At 43.2% G+C, this 25,970-nt stretch overlaps 1 protein-coding gene across 13 annotated transcripts in view; it reads left to right on the top strand.

Moving 5' to 3' along the window:
* rnf220 (ring finger protein 220) overlaps positions 1-25,970 on the top strand; it is a 363,311-nt gene that overhangs the window by 229,267 nt on the left and 108,074 nt on the right. For all 13 annotated transcript variants that reach the window (XR_010005774.1, XM_062979633.1, XM_062979632.1 and 10 more), the window contains one exon: positions 3,289-3,334. Coding sequence is in view for 12 of the 13 variants with exons in the window: in XM_062979633.1 (XP_062835703.1) it covers positions 3,289-3,334 (46 nt within the window). In the remaining variant the exon portion in view is untranslated. The remainder of the gene's footprint in view (positions 1-3,288; positions 3,335-25,970) is intronic.

Below are 25,970 nucleotides of genomic sequence, written 5' to 3'. Positions count from 1 at the left end.
GGCTATTATTGAGAGATTGTGAGTCATACCAGCTCTGCCAACTTGTCCATACTTGTTATACTTACTTAGCTGATAAGAGTCAACTGTGTTGTATGACTACCCTGCAATAATACTCCAGGTTAGAAGACACTGTGCAGAGTGAGGCAGTCAGGTTGTTTGTAGAAGCTGTGTAAATCATTCAGGGACAGAGAAGGCTGTAAATTGTGTGCACACAGAAAAGGGGTTTCAAATTCTAATAACTCATTTTCCTTCCTTGTGGGCTCCGGCAATATGTGAGAATTATTGGAATTGTTTTGAAAAGTCCCTCTATAAGTAACTGGAGAGGCAAACTTACATCTGATGTTATAATCCACGTCACAAATAAGATACCCTTGAATGAAGCAAAAAATACTGCCTTTTGCTGCAGTTTTTTTCCAAGTGAGAAGCATCTTTGGATAGAGAAGCAACATCAACTGGCAGCATTAAATAGTGTGGTATACTCCGCCGAATCAGTCCAGATGAGCTCTTAGTATACAAATGTCTTAGTCTACCAATGTACCTAGTTTGTCTTGGGCTTTAAGACAGACTAGGTATGTTGGGAGACTAAGGCTGTACTGCCACTGCAGAATTAGAGCGATGGAATTCTGGTATTTGTAGTTTTGTGAGATATTTATCTTTCTCTGTCAGAGAATTATGGTGCAACAACAAGCTACACAGCCCAGGATTCCATAGGATGGAGCTATGGCAGTTAAAGTGATGCCAAACTTCTGTATATCTGCAGTGTGGATAGTTGCTTATTGTTGTTGCTTCTCAGTACCCATATCTATCAGCAGTGTTCCTTTATCATAGAATTTAAAAAACGCATCCCTTTGCTCGTCCCAGCCCAAGTAGAACCACTTAATCTATGAGATTTGCATACTGGTGTTTGTTGCTTTACTTCAGCAATTGATTGTGTATTTAGCTATTGGATATCATCCAGAATATACAACCAGATGCAACACATGCCATTCCAACACAAGTTTGAATCCATTTATGCAGTTCAAATTTTCCTAGAGCAAAGTTGTGTTATATTAGTTAGTTAATATAAAATGGCTGATAATATGAATTGTAGAAAACACAGTCCAAATCCCGATTCAGTGTAGCAACTTCCTTTTCCTCGGCCAAAGATAACTCCCTGTAGACATCACTGCTCCTCTCTACAATCTGTTTGCCCATGTTTCCAAGAGGAAAGGGAATCAACGTGAGACACGGGGATCCTTTTCCTGTCAAGCCATGTAAAGTTGTCAATATTATGATAAGGGCAGTGATGCCAAAAAATATCCACTATGGTATTCATGAGACTGCTGTACTGTGTTTCTATGTCTGTTCCCTCAGGCTTTTTCCTCCTTTCAATCTCTTACGCTAAGCAATTCTGTTAGAAACCACCATGTGCCTATTGAGTTTGAACATAGCATTCTTCTCTGTAACTACTTTCAAATTCCCAGGATTTTCTGCTCTTCTGAGTAGAATTTTAAATATTGTGAAGTGTTACAAAGGACACAGGGAAAGAAAATATACCAGTTTGTTGTAACTGCATACTAGAACCACTGTATAATGGAGCCAGTGTGGTATAGTGGTTGGAGCGCTGTGCTACAACTTGGGAGAACAGGGTTCAAATCCCCACTTGGCAATGAAAACCTACTTGGTGACCTTGGGCTAATTACACTCTTAGCCACAGAAAACCCTACATTAGGATCTCAATAAGTCAGAAATGACTTGAAGTCTCACAACAAGCAGCCACTGTACACTATTATTCCACCTCCCTAAAAATAATTCTCATACATGCACATGGAGGTGAACAAGTTTTGTGAAGGAGGAACAAGATGGCTTCCCCTCCCCAACCCCTCTCCCCACCCCCCAAAAAAGAAGAATTAACTTCCGGGCCTCCATTAAGGTAAGTCTCCTGGCTCGTCATTTCTATGCACCAAGTAAGTACCTTAATGGCGGACTGGTAAATCTCCTGGCACGTCATTTCTACTCACCAAGAGGACTCCAGAAGTACCATAACAACAACAACTATAATAATAAAAACCAACTTTATTTCTACCCTGCCACCATCTCCCAAAAGAGATTTGAGGTGGCTTACAAGCACTTGTAATGTAACAATACATACGGTGCAATACATACAGATAGATCAATATCAAAGGAAAACATAATTTACATCATCAATACACAATACAATACCACAATAAAATAAATCAACCCTAAAATAGACATAGATAAAAGCTTACGGTAATTATAGACATAAAATGAATAACAAACAAGTAGTCATATAAAGTGCTTTCAGTGAAAACCAATGGGTCTACAATTTAAACCTTTTGGACTCTATATCTATTGGAAAGCTTGGTTAAAGAGCCAAGTTTTTAAGTTGGACCAAAAACATTGGAGGGTGGGGGCTAGCTTAATTTCCCTTGAGAGGATGGTGGCCTGGCAAGACTGGGGGAAGGGGCATTGGCTGATCTCATGACATCCTGGACACCCTTTTGTGTAGAGATTCAAATCCACGCCAAAGCAAATTTTTGAAAGCCGCATTGGCGCAGATTTGACGGCTGTCTGGAAGAGCCCTCAGAGTCATAAATGATAGCAAACTGGCAGTGTGATATCGGTGAGGTATTCTTCTATGAAACTTGATGTCATTTTTTTCTGAAAGTAAAAAATACACTCAACTCTATGCTAGAGCAAAGTCCTGTAAGACTGGAAAAGGCGAATGCATTGTAGCACCTGTTTGATACATTAGAAAGAGCTTGGCTTAGAGAAGACATTGACCACATTATCACACCAGGGCTTTAAAGTAGGCAGCCCTGCATTTCTGCCCCCTGCAGTATTCTGGGAAATGTAATTTGGGAATGCAAAGACCTCTGTCATGGATAATTAAAAAGGCCCCGCCCTAAACTACATTTTCCAAAATTCTGCAGATGTCAGAAATGCAGGACTGCTCGCTTTAAAGCCCTGGTGTGATAACGTCAGTTCCTCTCCATAGTGGAGGAGGAAGCACCTTTCGGTGCTTCCCTTCCATTTTGAAAGGAATGTGGGTGGGGCCTGCTGTGTGTCATGTCACGGCACACAGCAGGTCCCCTCCAAGCTGCAAAACAAAGTGGCAAAACGGGGCAAAAATGCCCCGTGTGAAGAGGTCCCTAGTGTATTTTGGATCTTATATTAAAAGTCTTACAAAGCAAACAAAGACCCCCTTTTAGGATGTGTTTTTGCACATATTCCGTACATAGTACATAGTACATAGGTATACTGACACTTTTTTCTTTTTCTTGGCAGTAAGAACTCTATATTGAAGGATGTCATGGCTCCAGGCACTCCCAAGGTAAGTCAACCAAATTCAATCATATTTTATTAATTTCCTTACCCCTACAAACATTCATTCCTTGACCTAGTTTACACACATACAGAGGCACTCAATGGATGTGCTTAGAACCTATTGCTTAATGAATTTAAAAGAGTTCCAGATTTTCCAAATGACAAAAATAAGAAAATGAAAGCTTCTAAATTCTCAACATCCTGTGATTTAAAGTTCATAAGTTGGTGAAATGGCAGAGCATGCTTGCAGCAGTTCGGTTGGCTCTTACTCTAATACCCAGTCTTTTGTGAGTTAGGGATAGAAAATTGCTGGGGGAAATCACTTTTTTCAAACAGCAACTTACTGGTTTCAACACCCAGTATGGCATTGGCCATGCTTTGATTTTGGGTACTTTAGTTCAAAAAGGTTTTTTTCCCTAGCTCAGCTTTAGAACCTGTACTTCCCTATGAATGAGCACAAAAACCAGCCACAATTCCTCAGCAGAGGAGTATTTCATGGTCAATACAGGTCCAAGTAGAAAACTCAGTCTTTCATGAGCTTCTAGTGATGTGCATATAAGTGTTCTGTGTGCTTTGTGCAGTGCCCTGTACTATCTTATTGCTGCTCTGGCAGATCAAGAGCAGATACTTCTGATCGTAGAAACAAACACACATAACAGAAGCAAGCATGGAAGTCTGGGGGGCGGGGGGGAGGAACACATCAATTAAAAATTAAAAATCTTCACACTTTCTTTTGTGCCTCAGAAGGGAGTCGAAAAGGGCAAGAGCAGCTTAAAAAGCAGTCCTTGTCTTGCACATTTTTCCTGTGCTCATTGCTGGATGCAGATAACTCATCTGTCCTAAACACCAAGCCTGACGAGGAGTTCAATAGGCAGATTAGCTATGTGGAGGTAAATACAGAGTTAGGAACAGTCACCAGATAACCAAAAGAAGGCTTTTTCTCCCAGCAGGGATGGGCCTTTGAATCTTCAAGCAACAAAGAATCCCATTTGCTTTGAGAGAGGGGATTAAGAAAGGATAGTTGAGGGGCCCTGTGTAACAGGATCACTCACTGGCACCACATGAATTCCCCCCTCCCTGCCTACCCTCTAACCAAGAACATTAAAGGGAGATATCTTTCAAATTCTTTTCTCGGCTACTTAGTCTCAGAATTGTTATTCTCAAGTGGCACTTGCCTGAAGACCTGGCTTGTGTGTTACAAAAAGTGCTGTAGTTCTCAATAGTTTGGAAGCAAGACTTTTTCAGGATATGATCTACTTCTTTACACTTGTTTCAAATCCAGAGCATCTGCATATTCGGGACATTTAAAACTCTAATTCCCAGAATCCTCCAAGTGGCTGGCAATCTGAGTTACTATTTTCAGAGCTTGTTCCTATGAGGAAAAAAATGCCAGAATTTAAATCTGTTTGACAATACTGTGCTCTCTGATATGGAAGCTATTCTGATATGGAAGCTATTCCCCTTAAAGACTTCTAGGTTTATTAGGTCTGTGTGTGGTTGTTAAAGGTTAAGAGAAATACGCTTCGCATCTACTCATGAGTCCTTTCGTGTATTAATGTATTTAATAAGGACTTTGACATTGAAACTAAATGGGGTTGGAATGCAAGGCACGGGGTTGGACTAGATGACCCATGTGATCTCTTCCGACTATTATTCTATGATTCTATGAAAAATTATTTCTTGGAGAAAAATAGAGAAAATTACAACTAAGCAAGGAAAACCAAGCCAATCCCGATAATTGATATATTGTATTCTGGTATACATAATTTAGATTTCAATTTTCAAATTTGGGGTGATCCTGCCCCGTTTATCTGGAATGAAATAAATGTCTGAACTTGCTGTTTGGGACACAATTTATTTAGGATTCTGTACATGCCTAAACGTTAAATAGGGAAGAGACAATAGAGAAAGAACCGAGCTTTGATGGCCAAAAATGTTCACTAGACCAAATGCCATTTGTATTTTGTTTGATTTCAAAATTGTGTATCTGAGGATTAGACTATATTTCCTTGAGAGCTAGGATTGTGGAGCATGATCCAGCCTCTTACCACATGTTCAGCTGCAAACACGCACAAAATTAATTGCATGTGACTCAATGGAACTTTTTTGTTGCCCTGTGCCACCTGAGCATCAGCCACATTCACAGACGATTGTGTAATTATGATATGCAAGTCATGATATTTTAACAGAGTTGGTGCATTTATCTTATATAAGCATCTGCCTGTACATCACACACTCATATGGCTCTGGTCCACTGTATTTAAACTCATCCATGTAGCTCCATAGCCATTTTATCATATATAATCTCCTGTGCCTGTTGAAGAATGGTAGCGGATTGCACCAATAATATTTTTTGTAAACTGAAAATAAAAAGATGTAAAAATGTGACAATTAAAATCTAATTTAAATAGAAGCAATGCAGTTTCATTCATGTAAAATGTATTTCTTGTTTTGATTACTGAGTGTAAGTTTTTTTTTTGTTAAGATAAAAGAATTCCAACAGATGCATCTTGATACATTTGATAAGAAAGGCTCCCTTCCTCCTCACTTCACAGTGTCCCCATTGAAAGCTATAAGGATTATCAGCAGTCACGCTGGCCTAATTCCTTGCTTTCTGATAGAGATTTGAATCCTCATAATTTCTTCCTTTTGAGGACCAGATTCCTCTGTCTTGTTCCCTTCCATTACAGAGGAACAGAGGGGATCCAAACATTTAGGCAGTGTTGCCAGTCGAAAAATACTTTCAGTCAGTACTTGTATGTGTGTGAAATGTGTCTATGCTTAGAAAAATTTTGATGATTTCATCTCCATATTTGCTTACTTATTTCCTCCACATTCCTATATGGCTAATGATTTGCTTGGTTGCTTTTCGTAAGGTACTGTTGTTTATTACCCTTGATCAGTTTACACAAAAACATTATAACCAATTCAATCATTCTCCCCAAGTGTAGGGCTAAACCAGATATTATAATGTTTAGACTCATTGTCATCACAGTCATAGTTGAATCCCCCACAGTTGACATCCTTTCAATACATCCTGAACAAATCTTTGATATCTAAAATCGCAGTTGCTTGTGCTACGACAAAGATGTCCTATTGCAGAGGTTTGGAGTTTTCTTGCAGTTTTCTCACCCTCCATTCTTTTGAACTAATTTTTCTGCCATATGTGATGGAAGCATCTTGCAAAAATGTGTAGAATAGTGGTCTTCAAGGTTCTTCATGAATAAGATGGTTTCAGTAACTCAGTAATTTCACTGAATAAAATAGTAAATTTGACTAATTCCATGGCTTTTGTATTCAAACTCACAATGGTCCAGTCTGGAGAGAAAATTAGGTCTAAGACTCTCTGCTTGTTCCAAGGACTTCTAACACTTCAAAATAATACAAGAAAGAAGTACTTCCCCTGGTTCCTCAGTCCACTAATAGCTACAGTGTCCCATCGCATGATCTGTGGGATGCAGCTATCTTATTGAAGCTGGGCAGGTACAAGTCTAGCCAGTGATTTTATGGGAGACTATCTGGAAATCCCATGGGTTCTATGGTGAAAGAAAGATTGTGTGTAAAATATACTAATAAATAAGTAAACTGATGGCCAAGAACATAGGCCCCTGCCAGCGTTCTTATGCTGTTGTCTAGGGGCAGAAGATACTCCTTCTTCTCTGTTTTCTCCTTAGAGAAACCACACTGAGCGTGGGGCAGGGCTTCTATGTATAGCTCCATCCCCCAGATATTGATTGGCTGCAGAGGGGCACCCAGGTATGTCCTGGCTGTCCTTGAACACCGGGGAAGATGGAACAACTTCAGCTCCATCAGTGGTAGGGATTCAGAGGTGTTGTATACCTGGGACAAGGGACAACATATACCTTCTTCTGCCATGGATGTCTTGAAGGAAGTATATATGCTGAAATAACTGGATGTATATGTATATGTATAACTGGATGTATGTATATAACCAAAAGGGTTCCTTCCAAAGTGTGAGTTTCTTAGTTTCTGTTATCCTGGAGAAACTGGAGCTAGGTTATTTCAGAAGTTTATGATGGCATGATTTTAATATTGAATGTAATGTTTTAAAATGTTTAACATGTATTAATTTTATTTCAATTTATTTTCTGCTTCTGTTTTGTATGTGTTTAAGGCATTGAATAATTGCCATATGTAAGTCGACTTGAGTCCCCTTCAGGGTAGAGAAAGGCAGGATATAAATAGGGTAAATAAATAAATAAATAAATAAATAAATAAATAAAGGGGATGAGACTTCCCCTACAGCTGCTCATTCTCTGTGCAATTTCAGAAGACAGTGTTGTTTTCACTTTGCTATGGTGTTTCTTAGGGGAGAGGAGGAAGCAATCAACAGTTTTTGCTGTTCTGGCTAGTGGAAGAAAGCAGTACGTTTTTACTCTTTGTTGATACACTCCAGAAAGCTAGGCATTAAGTCTCTCTTGGATTAGTGACATGGGGCAACGTGTCTACTATTGTATTATATTTTCTCTTTCTTCTCTCTTCCTTTATCACAAAAAAGTAAGCATCGTTAATCTTCCCTGCATCAAATAATTTCAGTCCGTATCTTAATTGGACACCAAGTTACCCTTGATGTATCAAAGTAATAATTGTGTTTCTAGGAACAGAAATAGAGTTGAAATTAGTCAACATGGTGTATGTGAAGTAGGTGAGGCTATTTTTGTAGTACATTTTCACATGTTCAAATTCTTACCTGATGTGGTGAATGTTTGATCAGATCTTTTAATTAACACTAATTTTGACAACTTAAACTGAGGTTTCCACTTGGATTGTTAAATGAATATAGTTTATACTCTGTGATTTTCCATGAGACCTCCAGTTTTAGCACTGCATTCCTGCCTCTGGTGGTCTGATTATTCAAGTCCTCTGAGGAAAAAGTGTTTGTTCAAATTTCTTCTAGATATCTCATTCTAGACATCACAGTCTGTTCCGATTTTTCTCTCAGGTATAAGCTGGGGAAAGTGCTACATACCTAGTTTCCATGGTCTATAGTCCTGGATCCTCAGTAACAGATTTGCCATATATTTCTATGATGACCTTGGGGAAATCACAAAACACCTCAGGGCTTCATCTCTGTAAGTGATAGACGATAAAAGATTAATAATTAATTCTTCTCATTGTGTCTGCAGGGGACAGGGGAAACCAAGGAACTGTCCATGTATATTTGAAATATGTCAGCACTTGGGGCTGGTATTCATGTGGGAGAAGATATTGGGAAGAAGATTGGGTAAATGTAATTAAGTCTGGAAATATGTCAACAAAAGCTTTGATCCTAAATATACTTTAGTGGAAGTAAACTTTATTGAAATCAATGAGTCTTATTTCCAAGTAAATGGATTTAGAATCAGAACTTACTCTCTTTTGTTCATTGTTGGGTTTTTTTTACCTAAGCCTTATTCTTAAAGTACCACACACTTGAAAATTCTCAAGAAACAGAATGTATGACAAATTCTCTGTCTACTCTAGATGAGGTGTAAGTCTGACTTCTCTGCAAATATCTGAGTGAAAAATAGTAACAAGGGACATCTTTAAGCTTTAGGAAAGTTCAGTATCTCAGCAGCAAAGCAGATGCCTATTTTATTCATTCAAACCTTGGCATCTCCAGTTAGGGGTAGAAATGATCTCCTACCAGTCAGAGTAGAGAGTATAGAACTAGATGGACCTTCCTACTGATAAAGCACTGGGGTTCAGCAAGAAAACATCCTTTGCAGGCAAAGCACTGCAAGTTCAGTCTCCAGAATCTTGTCTTGGAACCATGAACCCTTCCCGTCAATGCTGAGGTAGGGGCTGCTGTGAAGAGCAAAGTTAAATGTGGTCCCCATATAGCAACATGTAAGCTTGAGCATATCTTTACTTACATCAGCAACCTTTCAGGCACAGAAAGTAGTGCATTGGCCTATGCTGTAACACAAATAATCAAATAGCCAACATTCATATACTTTAAATTTGTTTGCTTTATAAAGCATTTATCAACTAAATGCTCTTATGATCTTCCTGAATCCAGATCCACAAACTCACAAAAGAGACTGCATCAGAGAATAAAAGATACTGGTGTTCATGTCTTGAAATGTTGCTACCACTGGTGCTGTTATACAAGCACAGTGATGGCTGGTATCACTCATTGCATTCGGGTTACAGTTCCCAAGTGATAACAGCTATTAGCAACACTTTGACTGCTTCCCCACCGTGCAGGGGAGGGCAGGAGACAGAAAACATGTCAAGCTATCACCTCCATGTTAAGTGATAAGTACCTATTTAGATGGCAGAGTTAAAGTCCAACGCATCAGGCAGGAAACACTTTGCAGAGGAGAGAAGAGAAAGGCCATAGCAAGATGAAAAAAGCAGGGTTAGGGTATTTGTTGTGCTGACAGCAGCTGTGATTGATTGTTTAAGAGAAATAAACTGCCTGTGTTTTCGGGGCTATCAAAAAGCAGGAGCCCGGCATTTAATAGTCTCAAATGGGTGGCCTTGAAAGGAAACAGAGTGTCGCTGCTGCCAGCTCACCGCTTCCCAGCGCTGACTTCTGACCTATGTCTTAGACAAGGAGGAGGAAGGTATAGTTGGGAGAGATGGCAACAAGCATGTGCTGTAATTTTGATGCATTTTCTTGGTTGAGATGGGAGTGATGGGAAGGACTACATCTAGATCATATGTTTCCCCCTTATGCTCCCTCCCACCATTATACTCAGGGCTACCATGTTTATGTAAGCCCAGACATGTATGGAAGCTGTATTTGTGCATGAATTGCCATGCATGGTCACTTCCTATATATGTATAGTGAGCATAGAACATATTCAGCCACTTGGCATTTCCATTGACAGATTTCAAGCTTATAGAAACTGCATTTTTTAACTGAACAAAGCAATCTACCAACCAAAGCCAGATGCAGGGATAGGAGCCAATTATTTCCTGCTTCCCCATTAGTGATATAAATATATTCTACATATACTAGTATAAGTATTTTTCTGAAATAGTAAAGGTTGGGGTTCTTTAATCCTATTTAGGGAGGGGAAGATTTTATTGCTGTAGTTAAAGAATAAACAACTAATACTGACTTGTAAATCCTTTGGTGGCCTATTTATTTGATTTACATCCTATTTTTCTCACAATATGGGATCACAATATGAGCAATATCTGTGAACAAATCCCAATCTACCTCTTGCCCAACCTTGGTTTAAAAATGGACTTAAAACCTGGAGTGGACCTGGAAACCACCAGCCCTACTGCAAGACATACTTATTTCTATAAGCTGGTAGTTTGCTTAGTGCTATTGAGAAACATTCTCATTGAGATGATCACATAAACAATTTATTTCTTCAAGAGAAAGAAACTTGGAGACGTCCATTATTTCAGCTTGCTAATTGACTGAGGATTCTCTTTACAGCATTATTGATGGAGTCTTCTTCTTGATCAGGTCAAATCCAGGAAGTATTTTATCCATGTAAACATGGAATAAGTATCTGCTATTTGTTATATGTGATTGGCCAGACATTTACACTCTCATACATGGCCAAGAAAATATTTTAAAATGTAATGTCAAATAGCCTTAAGTTAATGCTATATCCTCGTTTTTATTCCAGTTGCTTTTTTTTTTCTCCAAAAACATTTGGAGAAACAACGGATCCAAATTCCCCTTGAATAAATGGGAACGGAATAAGTTAACAGTTACGCAAATTCTATTCACCTTCTCTAGTGAGAACTAGCAAGTGGATTTAAACCAAGGGACAGCAGGTTTTGGCCTTCTAGATTATAGTAGATTCAGTTTCCAGTATTCCCCACAATTGACTTTGTAGGCAGGTACTGATAGGAGTTATACATTGTCCATGCCTGACTTAATCTTTAGTGTGGGCAGCTATTCCCCACCCCCATAAATATATATAAGGTTTCAGTTCACATAAAAGGTTTTCTAAACCCTTCTATCATGAGCATAAGCTAATAGATCATAATTCTTGCACTCCCATTCAATCAACTTTATTTCTTATAGGAATATCAAACTCTGATTGTGTGTGTGTGTGTGTATGTGTGCGTGTGTGTGTGCGTGTGTGTGTGTGTATATATATATATATATATATATGTATGTATAGCTTCAGAGGACTTAATCACAATAATGCTAACCCGGGTCTGTTTTTCTTTACTAAGAATCAGCTGGCATTCTAGACAGTGTTTGTGCCCCCCCTTGCAAGACTAGTCTTCACTGAGTACAGTATTCAGAACAGCAGATCCCATTATACATTCATGTTTTTTCTTCGTGTACTCTGTGAATGCACACTAATGGAGAGGCTGCGCCTGCGCAGGTCCCAACGGAAAACTCTTCCCAAGCTGAAGTTTAAATTTTGGCGGTAGCCACGCCCCTCCGTCCCCGGAGGGCATATAAGGCAGCCCTCGGCGTCTCCTCCCCAGTTCCTTTTTTTCCGCCGCAAGGTTCACTTCGGATTCTCATGTCTACGACTCGCTTCAAGCGTTGCACTCAGTGTGCCACTAAAATTCCTGATTCCGACGGCCACGCCAAGTGCCTCTACTGCCTCGGGGAGGCACATGTCGTCGGTACCTGCCGTTTCTGCCTGGCCCTAACGGCTCAGGCTAGAAAAAATAGAGCCGCGAGGCTTAGAGCGGCGCTCTACGAAAAATCGCTTGCCCCTGAACCCGCTCCGTCGACTTCGGGCACGAAGCCGCCGCTTAATCCGGGATCGATGTCGGCTCCAACAGCTAAAGCTCCCTCGGTCTCGTCTAAGGCGTCCAGAGCCTCCAGATCGTCTAAAGCCGCTAAACCACCGTGCACGCTCACCACGGCTACGGTGTCGACACGTTCTGGTCGGGTCGGCCCTTCCTCGACATCGAGCTCGGTGGCTTCCGTATCCTCGGCTCGATCCCATCTCGGGGCTCCTCCGTCGACCTCTGCGATGAAGATCGCCTTTAAAAGGGCTCATGAGGAAGCTCGTCGGACCCAATCCGACTCAGCAATGGTCCCTCCCACGCCGGGTAAATCCCTGAGGGTTCCATCGAAACAACCGCTCGCTAAGAAGAGGGCAACCCAACGCTCTTCCTCTTCTGCTTCCTCCAAGATGGACGTCCTTTCTTCGGCGACTTCCTCTAGAAGATCCTCTCCGATCGCTCCCGCTCAGCGACCTCGCCAACCTTCTCCTCAGCAACTTTCTGATGGCGAGTTGCAGGACTCACCCCACCACTCCACTCAGACAGTGGTCAGGGTGCCATCTCCTCGACCTGCTGTCTCTCATCGTTCGTCTCGTCAACAGCTTTTTCCCCCGACCTCGACACCGGAACGGGGTAGACAGACCACTCGCCTGGCTCGAGCGGCCCAGGCCTCGGCCTCCAAAGAAACTCGGCCACAGATGGCTCCTGCTCTTGAGGCTTTGCCGCCACCAGAGACTGTGTTGTCATCTCCCCCTCAGTCCCCTCAAGGGGCTGGGGACGATGAGATCGATATAGATCGCCCTGATTCCGCTCTCTCGGCCTCGGTGGTATCCTTAGGCCTTGATCTCTCTCCTCCTCATGACGCCTATGAGGTGGACCCTCCTTCGCCTACCGACAACATTCGGGCCTTCTCCGAACAGATGATTAGAATGGCCGATGCCCTGGGTCTAGAAATCAAGCAGACTTCCAAGGCAGTGACTGACCCGGTTTTCAAACGGGTCCAAGCCCAGGCCCCTCCAGCCACGCTGTTGCCATTTTTGCCTTATCTCCTAGATGTCATCCAATCTTCGTGGAAGACTCCTTCCTCGATCCCTCCTACCTCGAAGAGAATCGAGTCTTGGTATCGTACAGATGACGACACTTTAGAATGGCTTAAACACCATCCCGACCCGAATTCCATGGTCGTTAAAGCTTCTCAGTCTTCCGGTCGTGAATCCACTACCCCTGCAGACAGAGAGGGCAAGAGGTTTGACGCGGTCGGTCGGAAGCTCTATTCCGGAGCCCTTCTACTCTGTAGAATGGCGAACTATGGGGCCTGTATGGGGGCATACCAGCAGATCCTTTGGGAAAAAGCTCAGCCCTTCTTCTCTAAATTGTCTGATGAAGACCGGTCCGTCATGTCCACCCTCCAACAAGAGGCCGACTCGCTAGCACATCATCAAATCCAGATGGCTAAGCATACGGGCGACACGGCCGGCAAAATGATCGCCCACGCCATTGCCATTCGTCGCCACGCCTGGCTGAGGTCGTCCGGCTTGTCTTCCTCCTCCAGGCAAGTCATCGAAGACCTCCCCTTCGACGCCATGGGCCTCTTTAATTCCGGTACGGATGACAAGCTCAAAACCAACCATGACTTTAAAGTTCTGGCCACTAAATGTGGTGACCAACCCCAAACACACCGCACCAAGTGGTTTCCTCAACGTTTTCGGCGCTTCCCGCCTCCCTCTTACCGCCAACAATCCTTCAGGCGTCCCTCGGTATCGAACAACCAGAACCGCCAACACCCTCGACGGGCGGCTCAGCCGCAGAGACAACGCGGCCGTACCACCCCCACCGCTGGTCAACCTCACCGGCGCTCCTGACGCCATCTCTCCCTCCAGAGACTCTTTCTTCGGTACCGATGCGGTTCTCACTCCTCTGCACCTCTCTCTTCCGCCAAATCAACCTCATGGTCTCTTTCTGGACCGCCTGGCTCCCTTCTTTCACCGTTGGAAATCTATTACTTCAGATGCCTGGGTTCTCAAAATTGTCCAAGAAGGCTATGCCTTAGAGTTCGAGGGGCTCCCGCCCACGGGACAGGTTCTCCTCTCCAACCCTTCTCGAGAAATTCTTGCAGAGGTCGACGCCCTCCTCGCCAAAGGGGCTATTCGGCCCTCTCCATCGGTACGGGACCCTCAAAGCTTCTTCCACCCGATTCCCCCCTCCACCACCATAACCACGGACTCATCCAATTTCGGCTGGGGAGCCCACATGAAGGGTCTCACTGTTCGAGGCCTCTGGTCTCCCTCCGAGAAGGCCAATCACATAAACTTTCTGGAACTCCTTGCTATCTTCAAGGCTCTGAAAGCCTTCTCCCGCCTGATCTCCCAAAGGTCTGTCCTCGTCCAATCAGACAACACAGTAGCAGTCTTCTACATCAACAAACAGGGCGGCACGGGTTCAAGGAAGCTGATGCTCCTCTCCTCCCAGCTGTGGTATTGGTGCATAGCCCGCAACATCCAAATCTCGGCGATTCACCTTCCCGGGATCCACAACAACTTGGCAGACGCCCTCAGCAGGATGACGACTTCCTCCCACGAGTGGATGCTCGACCCCGAGACTCTTCTTTCTCTTTTTCGCAAATGGAGCTTCCCCACTCTAGACCTTTTCGCTTCTCCCCAGAATGCTCAGCTGCCTCGATACGGGGCAAGACTTCCCCCGTCCTCCTCTCCAGGCTGCCTGGGAGACGCCTTCCTTCTGGACTGGTCGGCGGAACCGATCTACCTCTTTCCGCCTTTTCCTCTCATACCAAAGGTCCTACAGAAACTCCGGTCGGTACCGACGTCGGCAATCCTGATAGCTCCAGCCTGGCCCCGTCAACCTTGGTTCCCGGCTCTTCTTCATCTCTCCAGAGCGACCTTCTTCACTCTGCCCCTTCTACCTCACCTCTTGTCCAGGGAGAACGGCCAGATCCTGCACCCGGATCTCCCCTCTCTACATCTCACTGCTTGGTGGATTCTCGCCTGACCTCCCTCCCGCACAACCTACAGGAGGTCCTCCGCGCAGCTCACAAGCCGGCTACAACCAGGGCCTACACTTATAAAGTTTCTCGCTTTCGTTCCTTTCTTCGCTCCCGGGGAATTACTACCTTTCCAACCTCGGTACCGATTGTGCTGGACTTCCTTATGTTCTGGCAGACCAAAAACTTTCTCTTGCTTCTATGAAATCTTACTTGGCCGCTCTATCCTGGTGTTTTCAACAACATGGTAGACCGTCGTTGTTCTCCGATCACCTTGTCAAAACCTTTTTGAAAGGGTACAATAACATCTGCCCACCGTCTCAACCTCCTACTCCGGGGTGGAACCTCGAGCTCGTGCTTTCCCAGCTCACTGCCTCTCCTTTTGAACCATTGGCTTCGACCGACCTACGTCTCCTTTCTTGGAAAGTTGCCTTCCTGGTGGCCATAACCTCGGCGCGCAGACCCTCGGAGCTGGCGGCCCTTCGGGTTGATGAACCTTACCTCCGTTTTCATCATGACCGCGCCGTTCTCCGTCCGGACATCACCTTCCTTCCCAAGGTGGTCTCGGCCTTTCACCTTAACCAGGACATTGTCCTTCCCGCCTTCTTCCCAGACCCCTCGTCTCCCCTTGAGCGGAGACTGCACCTCCTTGATGTGCGTAGAGCACTTCTTTTCTACCGGGACCGTACTAAGGACATTCGAAAGACCCCAAAACTTTTTGTGGCCCATGCTCCAGATAAACTGGGCAATCCTATTTCTTCACAAAGACTGTCCCATTGGATCGCTCAGGCCATTGAACTGGCCTATGAACTAGCCAAACGACCTCCCCCTCCGTCGGTCCGCCCGCGTTCGACGAGAGGTCTCTCCACGTCGACTGCCTTCCTAAGGGGCATCCCCCTGGACTCCATTTGCAGGGCAGCGATCTGGTCCAACCCCCTTACATTTGTGTCTCACTATAGGGTAGACCAAAAAACTTTAAAGGATTCAGCCTTTGCTAGGGCAGTTTTATCTTCATGCTTGTCCTAAACCTTATGCATTTATGACTTCTCTGTGGATGTTTTCTCATGTGACTCTTTTGTCGATTTTCCTGTTCGGTACATGTTTGCACTATTCTCTCTGACAATTTGTGCCTTATTTCCAACTGCCTTCCCCCCTTGGGGGAATGATGTTCCTACTTACACATGTGCTCTTAAATGGTTATATCATGCCTTACCGGGTTGCTCTCGGTGTTTGGCGTGTGTTAATGCAATACTTTAATGGGTCCTCGGACCATGTTTTGATGTTTAATAAACATATGTTTGGACATTTTCTCGTTGTCAGGGTTTGCTTAGCCCGCCTCCGAGACCTAAGCTTGCTAGTCTCCATTAGTGTGCATTCACAGAGTACACGAAGAAAAAGGACAGGTTGCTTACCTGTAACCATGTTTCTTCGAGTGTACTCTGTGAATTCACACAAGCCCGCCCTTCCTTCCCCTCTGGCAAACCCTCTTCCTTTCTCGTTGCCTTAGCGGCGTAGGAACTGGGGAGGAGACGCCGAGGGCTGCCTTATATGCCCTCCGGGGACGGAGGGGCGTGGCTACCGCCAAAATTTAAACTTCAGCTTGGGAAGAGTTTTCCGTTGGGACCTGCGCAGGCGCAGCCTCTCCATTAGTGTGAATTCACAGAGTACACTCGAAGAAACATGGTTACAGGTAAGCAACCTGTCCATAATAAAGATACTAAGAGAATTATCTCTTATGTTTATTCAAAGTTGTTAACACATTCGTTACCATAAGAAGTAATGTGGGAAGACCGGAAAAACAGAAGTTCATTTCCCTTTCTTATAATACTAGCAACTGAAGTCTTCCGGTGAGTAATGGGAGGATCAGGAAAACTGTATCTGTTTGTTTGTTTGTTTGTTTGTTTTGTCTGTCTTCCTAACACATTTCTCCTCAAGTAATTTAAAAGATGGGCACTGCAACAGTCTCTGCAATCAAACTTACCTTCCAAAAAGGCACAGCATAAAAATAATAAAGGACTTAAATTCAGTATTTACATTCAATTGAATATAAGTTCACCTGAGCTTGCTGGAATGCATATATATGTACTGAATATTAACAGTTGGGAGAAGAAAACTGAAGTATCTTATTCTGCCAGTGCTTGCTGTCTTGAAGCTGCACAGATCTCAGCAAGCTGATGGTCAAATGCCTTCTCAGATTGTTTTCCAAACAAATCACTAATTTTTTGCATTTCATCATGCAATATATAGTATTAGTTTCATCTTGTTACTATAGCTTATTTTTCAATTCAGTTATGAATTGCAGGGGCAGGGGACTCTTATGCAATGACAGTTGATGGCTAGAAGTTAGCCTGAGTTGACAGCAACTGATCCCAGGTGGAGAAGTCCCTGGCTTACAGGTTTTTTTCTCTGTGTGGTTACTGAAGAGGCAGCTGCTAAGCAAAGCGTTTCATGTGAATATTTTACATAGTGCTCTGTGGAATTTACTTCAAGGCATAGCCATGCCCACCAATTTTTGTTATTGCATGCCTTCAAGTCATTTCAAATTTAGGGTGACTCCAAGGCAAACCTATAATGGGATTTTCCTGATAACATTTATTCAGAGGGGATTGTTTTTGCCTACTTCTGAAACTAAAAGAATGTCAATTGTCCATTGTCACCCAATGGCTTTCCATGGCCAAACAAAAGCTGGTCTCCAAAATCATATCCAGTGCTCAGATCCGCAACAGTAGCTCTTGCCCACCACATCAGGAAGTTTTTAAAAGGGTTATTCAAACCTATGGAGAATAAGACTACCAATGGGCAATAGTCAGGATAACTGTGTGCTACTTCCAGGATCATGGGGGAAAGGTGTCTCTACTGAAGCTTTCTCACCAACCCAATTTTTTCCAAATTCAATTATCACAGGGATAAATTGTGAGGTAAAATCTTCTGAACAGAGCTGCAGACAGCAAAATAAACATTGCAGAGGTGCTATCCATAGGAAGGGGTTAACATGTGTGTATGTGTGTGTGTGTGTGTAGTTTGTTGTTTATTCGTTCAGTCGCTTCAGACTCTTCATGACCTCATGGACCAGCCCACGCCAGAGCTGTTGCCACTCCCAGCTCTTTCAAGGTCAAGCCAATCACTTCAAGGATACCATCAATCCATCTTTCCGTTGGTTGGCCTCTCTTCCCTTTTCCTTCCATTTTTACCAGCATCATGATCTTCTCCAAGCTTTCCTGTCTTCTCATTATGTGGCCAAAGTACTTAATCTTTGCCTCTAATATCCTTCCCTCCAGTGAGCAGTTGGACATTATTTTCTGGAGTATGGACTGGTTTGATCTTCCTGCAGTCCAAGGCACTCTCAGAATTTTCCTCCAACACCACAGTTCAAAAGTGTCTGTTGTGGGAATTGAGCCTGAGCATATTCGCTTTGGACTGACTAAAGTTGCTACTTAAGGATATATTAGCCTGTACTGAAGGATCCTCCAATTGATAATCCACCTTTTCCTCGGGCATATCAGTCCAAGTGTTTAAACACCTTCCTCCCTGAACAATCTGCACTTTTCATTCCTGATTTCAGTCTGTCCAGTATTGCTTTTTTGCCCATGTTCTTCCCACATTTTGAAACACAAGTTTTCCTCATAACTTGTTCTTCACAGAGAGGGGAGTGTCAAGTTGGAAATCATTCTAGCAGAAGCAGAAAAGAAAAGCCTTCTTCCTTTAAGCTGAGTGGGGAATATGCTTGCTTAGGGAGGTATCAGGGGAGGGAAGTGAGGGTGAGAGCTAGACTTGGACAAGATTGATGGCCTCGTTGCCATTAAGAAAAAAATTAGCCGGTGGCGGCTATCATATTAAAGGGTGAAGAAGCCATGAATTATTTTCTTAAAGATCTTATCGCTTACAATGATAATTTTACCTTCCAAAAGGCCACTTTTAATGAGGCGAGCCAGGCAAAAAGTCATGATTTAATGCCAGATTTTTTTTCTCCAAACACATTTTACTGCTTTTTTGTCCATGTTTAAAAAGCACCGGTGACCTTTTTTTATTTAGTTTGCCCCAGGTGTAATGCTGAGGCTGATCCTCTTAGGGTTTATAACCTCAACAGAGAGTGCCTTTACCCAACAGAGAGATGATTTAAAAGGGGCTAGAAATATGAGGCCTCACTGGCATTGGTTCAAGTCCCTTGCTATGCCTTTCAGTCTTGCCACAGAGCTGTAAAGATCTGATCAGATGTTCAGAGTCTTTTACATATGACTGCTTGGGAAGAAGGGTGAGGGTCCCAAAGATCCTGCCCTGGCACAGCTGACTGAGTGGGCAATGCACTTCTATCTTTCAAGATAGATAGTAGTTTGTGTTATGACCAAATGTTTCCATAGCTGTAAATAATAAAACACATAGGAAATACGTTAGTTAGCAGGACAGACCATGGCCTCATGAAGTGGTCACATCAAATTTGTTCAGTTTCCTGACATTAAGTCTAGCTGTGTTCGACTCTGGGGGTTGGTGCTCATCTCCATTTCTAAGCTGAAGAGTCGCTGTTGTCTGTAGACACCTCCAAGGTCATGTGGCCGGCATGACTGCATGGAGTGCCATTACCTTCCCATCAGAGGAGTACCTATTGATCTACTCACATTTGCATGTTTTTGAACTGCTGGGTTGGCAGAAGCTGGAGCTAACAGCGGGAGCTCACCCCGCTCCCAGAATTCAAACGGCCGATCTTGCGGTCACCAGGTTCAGCGGTTTAACCTGCTGCGCCATTGGGCACTCCTTTGTATTTTAGTCAAACAATATTGACTGTAAGCAAGGTGTTTGGTGACTTAAAGTGTATCAAAATAGCATAATTATGACAGTTAACATAGCAGTTAATGTGATACCACTTTATGCAATTTTGTAAAGAATCTTGATATTTGAAGTTTGGCAGGTTAAACTGGAGAACTATAGCAGAAAATTGTAAGCATCTTGCAGCTCAACAAATCCCAGGAACCCATAGGATGGGGCCATGAAAATTAAGTTGTTTTTTAGCTACTATAACAGTGCTTTTTCACCAGAGGGAGAATAGAAATTTTACTGCCATTCCATTGGTACATTTCAAGACTAAAGAGATAAATACTAAATCACCTTTCTTGGACAGCATTCTTTGCTTCTTTTAATGTCAACCATTCTGCTAGGAGTGTCAAATTTCTTTTAGAAGACAAGAAAGATGTCATAGTTTTGAGTATGTCAATGTACACAATGACATATTTGTCCCTTGTTGATAGTAACTCCCTGGGAAGAAATTTGTTGAGAGTATTGTGGAGCCCAACCACAATAATTTACATTGCTTAGGAGAGCACCATTTTAAAAAAATTATGATTCTAGAATTGACAGTAAATGCCCACTATTTCATTTAACTACAGTATGTGGAGAAAGGGTGAGTCAGATTCCATCATGAAGCATCTGCCATCTCCAAAACTCAACTGATTTACTACAGGGATCATGGGAGTTTGGGAGTACTAATTCTTTTTATCCTCTCCCCTCAGAGCCGGTCCAAGATAATTTTCAAGTGTAGGTGAACAGAAATTTTAGCACCCCCCCCCCCCCAAAAAAAACCCAATCACTGAAAAATAAAAGCGTTGGAAAAGCGAAAATGTTGGATAATAAGGAGGGATTAAGGAAAAGCCTATTAAACATCAAATTACATTATTATTTTACAAACTAAGCACCAAAACATCATGTTTCACAACAAATCAACAGAAAAAGCAGTTCAATACATGGTAATGTTATATAGGAATTACTATACTTATGAATTTAGTACCAAACATTGCAATGTATTGAAAACATTGACTACAAAAACATTGGCTACTAACAAATTGACTGCAAATAAAGATAGAATTGCATAAAATAAACTTGCAGTAAGAACCTTGTCAGAAGTTAAATCCATAAAAACTTCACCTTGCTGCCTAAAGAAATAGCTGTGGATCCAGGCAGGAGGCCGACTATGTTGGATAATCCAGAACATTGCATAAGTGAAGGTTGGATAAGCAAGACTCTACTGTACTAACTATGGCTGACTCTGCTTAGCTCCCAAAATCAGATGGGAGTTGGTACTTTTAGGGTACTTAGGTACTAAGATGTATATATAACCCTCCGTTACCAAGAGTAAAATAAATACAAACTAAAACTTTAGAAAACAAGAGTCAATAAAAAGAAACACTAATGGGGGGGATTAACATTTTGAGAAAGCAGTGTATTTTTTGGATTGCTGTAGGTTTTCGGGCTGTAGGTTCTTCCCCAGTCTCCAACAGACCTCAACCTCTGAAGATACCTGCCATAGATGTGGGTGAAACGTCAGGAGAGAATGCTTCTGGAACATGGCCATACAGCCCAGAAAGCTCACAGCAACCCACTTGTCTTTACCGTATTACACAAATGTAACGCGCACCTCAATTTTGGCATAGTCATTTAGACAAAAAACATGTGTCTGATATTGATGTAAATATGGTAGTTTTAACCTTCTTACTCAGATAGCTTGAATAGGGCTACAGTAACTAGGCTTTGGCATTTTGGAGAATATGCTCAGCATAACTATGGTCCTTGTCCTCTACTGAGCATGAGAATGATGAGCAGACCTTCTTCTCAACCTCTGACAACACTGATGGCAAGGCTGGGGTGACTTACTTGAAGTAGGGACAAACTTAGTAGATGTGGGCGAAACGTCAGTATTTAAAAAACTCTAAAATCAGGACAGTAAATAAATAACACCACTCAGAAAACAGAGAAATTCCAGGCAGGAAACAATCAGGGACAGCTAACACCTCCCAACAAAGGATTACCCCAGGCACAAAGCAGCCAGGCTTTGAAGCTGCAAGGCTATTTAATGCTAATCAAGGTGGCCAATTGCAACATTCACACCTGCCTCCAAAAGACAAGAGTTCTTTCTTTCTCCCACCCACCCTGGACCTTCTGCAGATATATAAACCCCACTTGTCTAGTTTCCAAGAGAGCTCACAACCTCTGAGGATGTCTGCCATAGATGCAGGCAAAACGCCAGGAGGGAATGCTTCTGGAACATAGCCATAAACCCACCAGAGACTGGGAAAATGGCCAATGTATGTTGGTGCAGTAGAAAGGAGATGAGGAAGGAGGAAGGGAGGAAGGAAAGAAGGGGGAAAGAAGGAAGGAGGGAGGGAGGGAAGGAAGGAAGGAAGGAAGGAAGGAAGGAAGGAAGGAAGGAAGGAAGGAAGGAAGGAAGGAAGGAAGGAAGGAAAGAAGGAAGGAAAGAGTGAAGCATACAAGGGGAAAAGGAAGAAGGAAGGGCAGGAAGGGAGAGGAGGAGAGAAGGAGAAGAGGGAGGGCGCCAGGGAATCCTCAATCAGGGTCAGCTAACACCTCCCAACAAAGGATCCCCAGGCAGAAAGCAGCCAGGCTTTGAAGCTGCAAGGCTATTTAATGCTAATCAAGGCGGCCAATTGCAACATTCACACCTGCCTCCAAAACGCTTCTGGAACATAGCCATACAACCTGGAAAATTCACAGCAACCCAGTGATTCTAGCCATGAAAGCCTTTGACAACACAATAAATTTATCATCCTCCTCCTCCTAGTTATGAAGAGATGGGTAATAAATGTATTGCTATTATTATTATTATTATTATTATTATTATTATTATTAGGCTAGATAAGGAGAGACAGGTAATACATTTATTATTATCACATTAAATAAGGATAAGGGGTATTACTATTATTAAACTAATAAATTTAATAAATTAATTAATTTTATTAATTTATTAATTTATTATTAATAAATACAATTATTTATATATAATATTATATTAGATAATATATTAATATAATATATAATATAATATAATAAATATATTATTAATAAATATAATAAATAAATAAATAAATAAATAAATTAAGCTGCAGGAGAGAGGCAGCAGGAAGGAGATGAGGAAAGAAGAAGGAAGGAAAGAAAGAGGAAAAGAAAGAAGGGACAAAGGAAGGAAGCAAGGAGGGAGGGAGCAAGGGAGGAAGGAAGGAAGGAGTCCCTCAAGCCTGCAGGAAGGGCCCCTGCCTCTCACCTGGCCTCTGCCTCAGCCGAGGAGGAGGAGGCAGAGGAGGAGGTTGCTCCTGCCACCGCTGGTTGCTGCCTTGGCTCCCCCGCCTCCCTCCTTCCTTGCCTTGGAGAGGACGGAAAAGCACACCATGGTCCAGCGGCGCCGCTCTGCCTTTGGGGCGGAAGGGGAAGGCGAGGGTGGCAGGGAAGCAGGCATTGCGACCAGGCAGGGGCAGGCGCCGGTCAGGCGGGGTCAGGCATTGCGGCGAGGCGAGAGGCCGCAGGCCTGGGAGGAGGAGGCGGGGGTGCACAGGCCAGCGGCAAGAACAGGCCCCGCGGGCGGGAGGAATGGGAGCCCGAGGACCCTTTCCCTCCGCCCTCTGAGTCTCACGCGACACGTCAGAGGCTTCCTTGCTCAAGCACACGCACAGGCCCATCGATGGGCAGGCGACAGCGAGGGAGAGCAGGAGGGCGGCCGCGCAGACAGGTAGCTGGGTCTTCCGCCGCTGCCGCCTCAATAGCGCCCCCGCATGGTCTGTGCTACAAGCAACAGCTTAATTGGCCTTAATGTTGGACCGCCTCTGTCTCCCCCCTACCTAAATGGGAAGGAGAGTGAGTGGGGATACTGGCATTTCCCACTGTCTAATCAGGCAGTGCACACCCACAAAAAAGAACACACCAAACAAACGGCTCCACCCAGACAGAGAGATTTGTTTCCCCATTACTCCACAGATGCCAAATATGCCCCAGGAGTGTTCAGAGACTTCTACTTCTCAGGCATTTCGACACAAAAAGGGGGCTGTGGAAACAGAGAGGTGCGTCTTCTTCTCATCCCCATCTCCAGTCCAACAATCATGTGAGCATTATGTCTTGGTCTTTGAGAACTTTGATGACCATAAGGTTGTATCACTTTCCCATTTAATGGCAGATTATTATCTATATGCTCTTAAACTGTGGCTGCAGAAATAGCTTCCAGGGGACAGTTGTGAGTGAAGAAATGTAAAGCCAATGTAGCTATATGCCCTTTTCCAAATTGTTTGGTGAGGTTTTGGACAAGGTCTTGTTGAAGTGAAGGATATTGTGCTATAGGGGTGGGATTCCTGCTTTCCTACAAGGATCAAGAACTATTCTGGGAGCAGGGTCAAGTCAGCTACTTCCAGCATCACTGGTCATCAGTTTGAATTCTTCAGGCTGCTACTTGGCCTTCATCCTCCTATGTCACTACAAGATTCACACATTTGACTTCGGTGAAGGAGCTTTAATGGTGCCCTCAGGGGTGCAAGAAAGCCCTTTCCATATTGCACAAAAAACAGAAGAATTGCACTTACTGTGAAGGTTTCTTTTCTGCAGTAGTGGCTAGGACATCCTACTCGATCTGGTCACACTGCTGCTCAATTGGCTCTGGTTTCAAGGGTGGTGTTCCAGACAAAGCAGGGATATGGGTTTTACAATGTGGAGCAATCTTCACTGTGGGGAGGGGCTTCACCCACTTAGTATGCAGGAAAGATCTGTTGGATTTCCCACCTCATATTTAAGTGGGAGGAACTGGCCAAAATACTCTTCCAACTATTGCAGGAAAGAAACCTAGACAGTAAAGTACCAAGATTCCCAATTTTGCTGAAATTCTCCATTTCAGTCTCTGTTATGAAAAAGACACTGTAGTGATACATCTATAGCAGCAGAACATAAGTCCTAAGATAGGAAAGATTTCCAGGGCCAAAAAGTGCAGTCTGGTGGTTGAGTTCCCCTGTACTGGCCCATAGCCCTTCAGATGGCCTTTGGCCTCCTTAGAATTGGAGCCTTAATTTGTTTGAATGTGTACTTTGTCCTGTTCCATTTGAAGACTGAAGATGTAATGGTTTGCTTGAGCTCTTTTGTTTATTTAGAAGCCACATGACAAGCACAGGTTATATATCAGTATGAAGAAAGCAGTGTTCTTTGGAAGGAATTAGAATCTCATTTTTAAAAGCAAAATGTGCAGCAGTGCTTCTCCTTTAGGCTTCCCTTTTGAAAGAAAAAGTACAGGAAAATAGATTTCATGTAGAAATAGGAACCTGGTCTGCAAGAGAATAATCCGTCCCTTTAGACTTGGAATTTGATCACAATCCACAGGATGCTGGACACTGCTTCTATTTGTTTGTGTTGCCAAGATATTTCCAGGTATTCAGCCTAGCTTGGGATTAGGCAAATGTTGTGTGACTCCCATGTTTGTTATTCCTTAAGGAAGGATTATCAAATTCTTATTTTCTTTTATGCTGAACTCAGGAAAAGTAGTTTTGCTATTATTTGAACAGGGACAACATGCTAACTACAACCTGCAGTAAGGGAAAGGTATTATCCATATCCATCATCCTTGGCAGGAACCCCCGGTAGCTCAGCAGGTTAAACCCTTATGCTGGCAGGACTGATGACTTGAAGGTTGGGTTGTTTCCCTGAAGGTTGCCAACTCGAATCCAACCCAGGGAGAGTGCGGATGAGCTCCCTCTATCAACTCCAGCTCCATGCGGGGACATGAGAGAAGCCTCCCACAAGGATGGTAAAAACATCAAAACATCCAGGCGTCCCCTGGGCAATATCCTTGCAGAGGGCCAATTCTCTTACACCAGAAGTAACTTGCAGTTTCTCAAGTCACTCCCCTGACATGAAAAAAAAAACATCTTTGCCTTACTCTGTTAGTATATTTCTATCTCCTGCTCTCTCCCCAGTCTCTCTTACTTCAAAAGATAGTTATGGAATCTTTGGTATGATCCTGGAAGCATTTTTTACTACAATTTTCATAATTCTCAGCAAATACAGGCAGTAGCCATGTTGGCTTCAGTATTCTGGGAGTTGTAAAGTAAAATGATCTAAGTTCTGGTTCAAAACAGACTGAATAAGGAATGCTTTCCTCAGGCATTTCCAAATACCACTTGTGGGCAAATAGAGTACATAAATGGTCATTTAGAAGTTGACAGTA

Source organism: Anolis carolinensis, chromosome 4 (genome assembly GCF_035594765.1).
Source record: "Anolis carolinensis isolate JA03-04 chromosome 4, rAnoCar3.1.pri, whole genome shotgun sequence".
Taxonomy (NCBI): Eukaryota; Metazoa; Chordata; class Lepidosauria; order Squamata; family Dactyloidae; genus Anolis; species Anolis carolinensis.
Note: the sequence above shows the minus strand (reverse complement) of the source record. Positions and strands in the feature narration are given on the sequence as shown.